Source organism: Fukomys damarensis, unplaced genomic scaffold (genome assembly GCF_012274545.1).
Source record: "Fukomys damarensis isolate Sample0158 unplaced genomic scaffold, DMR_v1.0_HiC HiC_scaffold_13, whole genome shotgun sequence".
Taxonomy (NCBI): domain Eukaryota; kingdom Metazoa; phylum Chordata; class Mammalia; order Rodentia; family Bathyergidae; genus Fukomys; species Fukomys damarensis.
The window spans coordinates 9854744-9864765 of record NW_022900925.1 but is presented as its reverse complement, the minus strand read 5'-3'; the positions used below and the strand labels follow the sequence as shown (position 1 = coordinate 9864765).

The 10022-nt window shown below is 45.2% G+C and overlaps 2 protein-coding genes across 3 annotated transcripts in view; one reads left to right on the top strand and one right to left on the bottom strand.

Moving 5' to 3' along the window:
* The window catches only part of Tp53 (tumor protein p53), a 16077-nt gene extending 13064 nt beyond the window's left edge, over nt 1-3013 (bottom strand). Inside the window, exon 1 of the mRNA XM_010614891.3 lies at nt 2847-3013. The gene's annotated coding sequence lies outside the window, so the exon portion shown is untranslated. The remainder of the gene's footprint in view (nt 1-2846) is intronic.
* Nucleotides 3014-3531: 518 nt separating this feature from the next.
* Wrap53 (WD repeat containing antisense to TP53) overlaps nt 3532-10022 on the top strand; it is a 17484-nt gene continuing 10993 nt past the window's right edge. The window contains exons 1-4 of one of the 2 annotated variants that reach the window (XM_010614890.3): nt 3532-4568; nt 4691-4789; nt 5114-5225; nt 8538-8600. In XM_010614890.3, coding sequence (XP_010613192.1) covers nt 4165-4568; nt 4691-4789; nt 5114-5225; nt 8538-8600 — 678 coding nt within the window. In that variant the 5' untranslated portion in view covers nt 3532-4164. The remainder of the gene's footprint in view (nt 4569-4690; nt 4790-5113; nt 5226-8537; nt 8601-10022) is intronic. The other variant, XM_010614889.3, reaches the window with a different exon arrangement.

Genomic DNA, 10022 nt, shown 5'->3' with positions numbered 1-10022 from the left:
GGGGGACAGGGTTTTGCTATGTAGTTCAGGCTGGTCTTGAATTCACTATGTAGCCCAGGCTGGCCTCGAACTTGCGGGGATCTTCTTGTCTCAGCCTCTTGAGTGCTAGAATGGCATTATTGTTAAAATAGGAGGTTTATTTTGGCTTATGAACAGTAATTTTTTTTTCTATTTGGCACTAGTATTTTATTTTTTACATTAAAATTTTATTGGTACATTTTAGATACACACAATGATAACATTCATCATAGGGAACATGATATATCTTGCTTCTTTTTTCCCATTCCCCTCCCCTTCCCTCCCTTCAAGCCTCTTCCTCTGGGTATTTACAGAAGCTTTGTTTCCACTGGGAATTATCATTTTAAAAACTCATTTTCTAACCTCGGACTCAATGGTTGCTAGTACTGTATATAAAAATGCAATTCAGGCATATTACCTTTGTAACCTATAACTGCTGTATCTGCTTACTAGCCCTCATACCTTCTAATGACTTTCAAATAGGCAGTAACACAGAATGTAAATAGATCTTCCTTTGTTTTAAGAAGAGTCTTGCCATGCTTGATTTGCTAAAATTTGTTAATTTTTTTCATAGTTTGCATTTGGCAAAAAAAAGTTACGTTGGGCTCGGGATTTTAGCTCAGCAGTTCCGCTGCCTAACTGGCAAGCACAAGGTCCTGAGTTCGATCTCCCCACCCCGGACCAAACAAAACAAAACAAAACAGGTTGTTGTTGCTACCATGTACTATGTAGTCTCTAATGAACATGTACAGATCTTTCCCCTCAAAACTATAGTATAACAACTACTTACACAGCATTTATTTTTATTAGATATAATGATTTAAAGTGTGAGGAAACGCATAGGCCATCGTCTTATATTATGGCATATATAAGACTTGAGCATGCTGGAACTAACCCCATGGAAATCTAGGGATGACTGTACAAAATAATTCAGAGAAACTGCGGACCTCTGCAGACCCAAGGATAGCTCTGAAACCTGTCCTTTGGGCAAGAAAAATCTACATCTATCTGCATTAGCGAACAGCAGGGCCAGGCACAGGTGTTTCTGTTATTTCCCCTTCCGCCCTGGAAACATGTTTTCACATTCAGAGGCGAATGGGATTCTGACACCTTGTCCAGAAAGAGACGGAGATCACCACAAGCAGCTGTTACCTGGGAGGTTTTATCTGCATAACAAAATACTTGCTCAGTATGCACCATCGTCCTTCACTTTTCCATAATCTGCACGCCCTCCCTCTGAAAGCCCAAGCTGCTACCCTGGTTTAGTTCTATATAAAACGGAACTATGGCTTTCCTGAGTCTCATAACTTGTAAAATTTTAATAGAATGTTATTTTCCAACCAATTAATCTATGGTCAATTTATTTCATAGACTAAAATTATGGAAACTTCGGAGGGACAAGAGGAAATTTTAAAACGTTCTATATACCACCGTGTGTAAATGCTACCTCTGGTTAGAAAAAAACAAGCACACAAGGAGGGTGCATCGTGCCTGGCATACAGTGGGTGCATGATAGTAACTCCTCAATGAAAGACCAGCCCTCATTACTGAAGACACAGAACAAATAGACGAGCAGCAGAAGAGGTAGGTTCCGCCGCCTCCCACTTGGGTAAACTAGAGGCAACCAGACAGCTGCACTTAGGACCCAGGGATGCCTCTCTCCCAAGGCCCTCCCCTTCCGCTTTCAGGACGTTCAGTCTACGTCCAGTATTGGAATGAGCTAGTCCCAAACCGGATACTAGATAAATTGTTTTTCCGATACAATCAAGCTGTCTACCATCGCACTCTTTGAAGGTCTGGTTTCTAAGAGTATCCACTTTCTAAAATACCCAGGTCTTGTCTTCTGCACATCTACCCCACCCCCGTCTCTCACGCAATAGTAGCGTCCACCTATGGGGTGGAGCACACCATCCAAAGAGAGGGAGGTCTTGAGGTTTGTATCAAAACAAACACCCTTTCTTTGCAAAAGCAATAACCAAACAGTCCAGAAAAACGGAGTGGGGGAAGGAAGCAGTAGTCTTCCTCCGAAAGCAACAGGAATCAGCCTAAAACATTTTTTCTCTTTCTACTCCCCTCTCATCCGGTGAACAGTGAGCTGCTCCGACAAAAAGAAACCGGAAACGCTCCTGCAAGCAGCAGAAATGTAAATGTGGAGCCAAACAATAACAGGGCTGCCAGGCCTCTCAGACCCGGATAGTCCTGGCCGGTACTCGCCGGCAAACATTTTATTCAGCATTTCCCACTTCCGTGGCTGACAGTCTTTAATTGGATTTTCTCCACGTAACGGTGCGGGGGCCCACTGGAAATACCATTTCAGAAAAGACAAAGGTCCGGAAGTTGTGGGACCTTAGCAGCTCGGGCTTCCCGAATCACCCAATTAATTTCGGAATGGAGCCCAGGGTTTCAGAAGGACACCATGTACTCTAAAATCTCGAGGCACGAGTTCCTTAAGTCTCAAACCCAAATGCTTTGTGCATCTTATTTTAGGGCCTCTCAACAGCCTGCACTGAGTAGATAGGTGTGGTTGGGGAGAGGGGGATCCCCTAGGCTTCTTCAAAGTTCTCCTAAGTTCCATCACCACCTCCCGTCCAGGTGTCCAGCTTTCAGCCTGGCTAGTTCTAACTAACATCCCCATCATCTGCCTCCATGCCTCCCAACATTGCCTTCCTATGCTGATCCCGCTAGCTAAGCTTCCATTCTACGCACTCACCCACACTCGCTAAGTCCCCACTAACCCACCCCCAAACCTTGCGATTCTCGCAGCAAATACTCCGAGCCACAGAGTCCGTGACTCAGGGAGGACTCATCACACTTAGTCAAAAGCTTACCCAGTTCTCAGGGGAGCGTGTCACAGTCCTGCGAGGCACGCACCGAGCCCGGACGCCTGGTACCCCCGGAGCCCAGCAGCTACCTATGGTCAGGATGGTGGTGGCTCTGGACTTTAGAGCAGCTCAAAACTTTTAGCGCCAGTCTGAGCACATGGGAGGGGAAAATCCCAATCCCAGCAGCCCTCGCGAGACTCCTGGCACAAAGCTGGACCGTCGCCATGACAAGTAAGGGCAAGTAATTTGCCTGGAGGCGGTGAGGGAAAGGAAATGGAAAGTTGCCGAAGTAGGTGCGGAGAGTCGGGATTCTCTCTGTTAACGGTGCTACTAATATTTTGGGGGTGGTAAAGTACTACAAGCCAGGGCTGGAAGGGCAGGATCGGTGGGAACCATTTTAGTGGAGTCTTGCCACTGTATAAAGGGTTGAAGGAAGAAAGCTTTTGCATTTGCCATTCATTCTGACTGGAACGTTGACTGTTCTTTCAGATCGAGCTGGATAGGTTTTTCCTTATCAGCTAAAATGTCACCTTTTGGGAAGGCTTTCCTTAATATCTCAGTCTGAGGCGTTCCGTAGGTACTTTGTATCACATCAACTTGTTTTATTTCCTTTATAGCCCTCATCACCATCTGTAAAGGTTTATCTGTTCATTGCCTTTCATGCACAGCAACAAAAACCGTATGAGGGTAGAGAATTTGTTAACTGTATTATTCATTGTTATGTTCTCCAACGCCTAGATGGGAGAGTAAAAGCTTAATTGATAATTAATATTTATTCAATGAATGAATGAAGACAACCCTGAGGACTTTCGCGAGGGAGATGCAGAAGTGTAAAACCTATGAAAACTATGCGCCCTCTGCAGGCGAGGGTGGGTAGCTCCTCTAAGGATTACCGTGGGAGACTGTCGGATGCTTTCACTTAGGTAAAGCATTCAGACAACTCCAAGCATCCTCTAGGAGCCCCCAGGGTAAAACTAACTTGTTACTTCGCTTCCCAACCCTTTTTGCGTTGCCGGCGAAATCTTATCCGGGTTGCGGAGGTCCAATCGGAAGGAGGGCCCAAATCCCGCGAGAACAAGTGGCGAGTAGCGCTCCACAGAAAGCGGTGCTTTCGGTTTGGTATCCCCTCTGTGTGCCTGGCTTCTTGAGGGCCTGATGCCTCACCCCAGAAGGGGAAGAAAGGCACTGTGGACTTTTCCAATTTTGCGTCCGGATTTCTGAAAACTTCGGAGCCGTCCCGGCCGTTCCGCGGACTGGGCAGCCAGTACCCGCGGAAAGTGGGTTGCCCAGCTGGGGCCAGTGGCTGGCGCGCTTCCTCTGCACTATGAAGATGTCGGAGGAGCGACTTTTATCGCCGGACAGGCTTTCTTCATACCAGGCCCCAGCTCCAGCCTGTCCTTTTCCTCAGGATTCCCTGATAGACAAAAATACAGACCCTGAACTGATCCCACCTTCACCCAATGGGGATGATCCACCCCCAACGTCGCCGGATCCCGTCGCTGGGCCAACTGTGTCTCAGGAGCTGGGGGAGGCGGGCCCAGCTTCTCCCTCCGCTTCCCTGGAAGCAAAGTGTGATACTGCCAGGGACTCGAGTCCTCGAATCGGGGAGCAAGAACTTTCTGAAAATGCAAGCCTGCCTACAGAAGAAACGAATGGCCCCGAGTTGGGCGCTGGAGAAGCTGTGGAAAATATGTCTGAGGAACCCGCTCCAGAGGGTGAGGGAGACAAGTAAGTGGCAGTTGATCTAGAATCTGAGGAGAGTGAAAACGTAAGAGATCTTATCCTCCACTTCTCAGGCCCATTTTCCTTTTGCTCTGGCGACCCACATTTGTTCCTCATCTTCCTTCCAGCATTTGGAGCTACAGCTTCTCCCAGCTACCGCGATTTCTTAGTGGTTCCTGGTCCGAATTCAGTGCCCAACCTGAGAACTTCTTGAAGGGCTGTAAGTGGTAAGTAAGGATAGTAGATCTGGGAGTAGTTGACCACCTTGAGGGTTTTCACCTTAAAGCACTACACTTATTTGGGAGGAAATCACTCTGATGACTGAGCCTAAGTTTCATCTAGGACAGGACGGGAGTGGCGAAACAACCAATGGCAGTCATGCCCCAGCGGGCTGTTCGTAGCATTGAAAGCTCTAAAAGGTTCACCATCACTGATCTAGGACTTTGTGTCATATCAAGGACTGGGGCTCACTTAACATAGAGGTAGGCACAGGCCTTGCTCTACACTTGGAAATTCTCTTCAGTTTTCTAATTCTTATACTATATTTCTAGGGCCCCGGATGGTTCCTGCATCTTGACCAGTAGTGCTGATAACATCCTGAGGATTTATAATCTGCCCCCGGAGCTGTACAGTGATGGGGAGCAAGTGGAATGCACAGAAATGGTGAGAGTCTTTGCCCCTTCATCCTACACTGAACATTTATGGCCTTCATGTAGATGGAGAAAATATAGTTCACAGGTTTCCTGTTCACAAAGGGGAATTTCTTTACTGTGAATTTCCACATATAATTTTTTTATTTGTCCATTTGGGTTTTTTTGGTACTGGGGATTGAACTGGGTTATTTTTGGTACTCGGGACCTTGCATTTGTGAGGCAGGCGGTGGAACCACTGAACTAAATTCCCGGCCCAATAGTATAAAGACTGAGAGCTGGAGAACAGCAGTATGTGTTCACAGAACTTTCATAAAGTGTGTCAGTGTGGTGGAAAGTAGGGTGAGGATGGAGAGGTGATGAGCAGCTGAACCATGTGGGCTTCTGTGTGAAGGCCTTTTGGAGTTTGAGAAACCATGGGAGAGTGTTTTTCTTCCTTTTTTTTTCCCCTCGGACAGGGTCCCAGTATGTAGCCCAAGCTGAACTCTTTTTTTTTTTTTTTTTTTTAACTGAGTTTATTGGTACATTTTAGGTATACAGTACAGTTACATTCATCATTGGGATCTTGTACCTCTACATGACAGGTCTTGGCTCTCATTTTTTCCCCTTGTCCCTGCCCTCCCTTCACCCCCTTCTCCCCTCCCCATTTACATGCACTTTATTTCCATCTTTTCATTTTCTCACATTTTTTTCTTTTCCCTTATCACCCTTCCCCTACCCATCCCACCTTCCCTACACCTTTGCTGAACTCTTAACTTGAGGTGATTTTCTTGTCTCAGCCTCCCAAGTGCTGGGATTACAGGCATGTGCCACTACGCCCAGTTTACATGGGAGAGTTTTATTTATTTGTTTATTTTTGGTACCAGGGATCAAACTAGAGACCTTGCACTTGCTAGGCAGGTATCAGAAGCAGTGAGCTAAATCCCTGGCCCAGAAGTTTTATTTTATTTTTTTATTTTTTATTTTTTTGTTTTTTTGAGACAGGGTCTCACTATATAGTTGAGACTGACCTGGAACTCACTATGTAGCCCCGGCTGGTCTTGAACTCACAACGATCCTCCTGCCTCAGCCTCCCGAGTGCTGGGATTACAGGTGTGAGCCACCATGCCCAGCCTGGCCCGGAAGTTTTAAAAGAGGAGTGTACCAAAGGAAAAAAGAGTGAATGGATTGTAGGTGAACTAGAATAAGGTCAAGGAGACTTAATATGATGCATTTATTATGTAGGCAGAAGATGATAGAGAATTGGGCAAAGTGAGTTTGGAGAGATGTGGATGTTTTTGAAGTGTATTTTGTAGATCTTAGAGATCCACTGGATGTGGAGGTAGAGGGAAGGAAGCAATCAAAGGCAGTGTCCTCTTTTTTTGGTACTGTGCATCAAACTCAGGACCTTAACACTTGTGAGGCAGGTAGCGGCACCACTGAGCTAAATCCCTGGCAGTGTTCATATTTTTGCAGCTGGTTGGATGGTTGGCATAATTCAAAGGAGAGAGCAGGCATATGAATAGGAACTAGCACAGAAGTCAAGGGTTTTTAAGTACTCTAAATGTGAAATATAAAGCTAAGGGGAGAAATTGGGATTGGGAATAAACTTTGAGAAGTGGTAGAGCTTCTATATGGTGTCTTGTGTCTTGAGAAGGGATTCAATCTCTAGAGAGCACATGGATGGAAGAGGAGAAGGTTCATGCATAGTCCTGCATGCTCCAGCAAAATGGGGTTAAAGTACTGAGGTGATAGAGGTGGAAAGGGGTCATGACTACTGCTACTGAGAGGTAGTGAGATGGATTTAGTGAATGATCCAAGAGAACATCATGACCTTGACAAGGGCACTTTCGGAGGAGTGGTGGAGGAAGAAGCTCATTAAACTGGGCAGAAGTATAGACAATTGTTTGGAGAAGTTTTGCTGTGACAGGAAGGCAGGAAATGAATGACAAGAAGGAATGTAGGGACAAAAAAGGGTTTATTAGATGCTTTTGTGATATCAGGAAAAACCCAGCAGAGAGGAAAGAACTGATGCTTGTCTTAGTGTGGTTTTTATTGTTATGATAGAATACCAAGAACTGGGTAACATTAAAAAAAGATTTTATTGGCTGGGTGTGGTGGCACATGCCTGTAATCCCAGCAGCAAGGCTGAGGCAGGAAGATTGCCATGAGTTCAAGGCCAGCCTGGGCTACATAGTGAGTTCAAAACCAGCCTGAATTACATGGTGAATTCAGGAGTCAGGAAAGTCCAAGATCAGGGGCTAAATGTGATGAGAGCCTTCTGCTACGTAGTAAGCTGATGGAGGACATCACATGGTGGGAGCTCACAAATCCAGGTCTCTTCTCTTTGTAAAGCCTCTAATCCCATTGTGGGGCCCTCCCTTATGATCTCATCCAACCCTATTTGCCTCCTGAAGGCCACCTCCAAATGTCATCAACATATGAATTTGAGGTTTATGTTTTGAACCCATGAACTTTTGGGGAACACATTGAAGCTGTAGCTTTGCTGTAGGAGAGAAAGGGGATACCAGACTTCCTGACAGTACATTGGAAGACTTGGCTGAAGCACAGACTCCTTCCTTGAAATCTGAAGAAGGCAGAGGGGCATTCAGAAGCAGCTATTTCTCTTGGCTTCTGTGTTCTTCAGCTAGAAAAAGATATTCTATTTGGGTAGAGCAGAAAACAGGAGATGATCTGTTCCGCAAAACCACTGAGGAAGAGCTGGGGATTTAGCTCAGTGGTGCTGCCGCCTGCTTCCCAAGCACAAGGTCCGAAGTTCGATCCCTCATACCAAACAAAAAAACAAACCACTGAGGAAGCCAGGCCTGATGGCTCACACCTGTAATTCCAGCACTTGGGGAGGCTGAGGCAGGAGGATTGGTATGACTTCCAGGCCAGCCTGGGACACATAGTCAGTTCAAGGCCAGCCTGAACTACATAGTGAAACCTTGTCTCAAAAAAACAAAACAAAACAAAACAAAACAAAAAAAACAAAAACCCACTAGGAATGACCCAGGGAGGATGCTCCTTCACTTAAGAAGGGTTGTGTCCTAATAAACACATCATAAATTGAAACTTACATTTGGAGGTGAACCATTGTAAGTTGAGGACAGTCTACGTTGCTGTTTTGTTTGTTTTTGTGGTATTGGAGATGGAACCCAGGAACACTGCCACCAAGCTATATCCCCAGCCCTTTAAAAACAATTAAAAAAATTTTTTTTGAGAAAGGATCTCACTAAGCTGCCCATGCTGGCCTTGAACTTGTACCACCACAGCTGATTACATTGCTGTTCTTTGCTTGGTGTTCACTGGAAGTTTTTTTTCTGCCTTTTTTTCTTTTTTTAAGATAGTCTTGCTATGCTGCCCAATCTGGCCTCTAACCAGTGGTCCTCCCACCTCAGCCTCCCAGGTATGTAAGACTGAAGACCTGTGTTACTAAAGCTGCCATCTTTTTTTCTTTTTGGTGATATTAAGGATTGAACCTGGGAACTTTTCACTGTGCTACATCCCCAACGCTTTTTTAATTTTTAATTTTAAGACAGAGTTTTGCTAAGTTGCTCAAGGCAGGGCCTGATCTTGTGGTCCTCCTGCCTCAGCCTCCCAGAGTGTTGAGATGACAGGCATGTACCACTGTGCTCAGCTTGTTGCTGTGCATTTGAATTGAGACCAGTTAGTATGGTTGTGCATCTTTCCTGGCAAGTTAAGAGACTCTTGTTTCCTTGTTTGTAAAGTGAGGATGATAATAATGACACCCACCTCACAGTTGTTTGAGAATTAATAAAGTGCTTTAAACTGTGCTTGGTATATAGTGGTTGTTCAAAAAATAGTAGTAGTCATTGGTGTCAGTTTCATGCAGTGGTTGGGGATTGCCAGGAAAAACAGATATCAAGGGTGTCCTGAGAGTGTCCTCAGGGGCCTGCTTGTCAAGGTGGACTAGAAGTGGACAATAAATACGATTTTGATGAAGGTGAATAATTTTCTGGTAGAAGTAGGACAAGTGACCTGGGTGGGTCGGAGATGGTAGTAGGAGACTGAAATTGAATTGTGCTGCCTTGGTAATGACCAAGTCTAGGACTTGACCATGAGAGACTGGGCAGCAGATGTAGACTGAAGACCATTGATGTGGTAATGGAAGAAGTAAAGGCATGAGTCAGGCCCAGGTGTTGAACAAGTCCATTTGTTCTTTCTCAGTTTGTTTCTTAACACATTTTTATTTTGGGGTTTTTTGTTTTTTTTTTGTTACTGGGGATCAAACTCAGAGCCTTGAGCTTGCAAGGCAGGCAACAGAACCGCTGAACTATTTTGTTTTTGAGACATGGTCTCACTATGTAGTTAGAGCTGGCCTTGAACTCACTGTGTAGCCCATGCTGCCCTCAAATTCACAGAGATCCTCCTGCCTAAGCCTTCTGAGTACTAGGATTATAAGAATGCACCACCATGCCTGGCTGTTTTGTTTTGTTTTCTTCTTTTTTTTTTGGTACCGGGGATCAAACTTAGGTCCTTGTGCTTGTGAGGCAGGCAGTGGAACCACTGAGCTAAATGCCGGCCCTTGTTTTTGTTTCTTTGAGATATAATCTTATTAGATGTCTGGGCTGGTCTTGAACTCCTAGGCTCCAGCTATCTTCCTGCCTCAACCTCCTGAATAGGTGGGACTCAGGCACATGGCCATGCCCAGTTAGTTTAATGCTTCTTTATTTTTGTTTTGTTTGTTTGTTTGAGACAGGGTCTTGCTATGTAGCCCAGGCTTGCCTTGACCTCACTGTGTAGTTTAGACTGAGTTTACAGGCATGTGCCACCACACATGGCTTTTTTTTTTTTTTTTTTTTTAAGT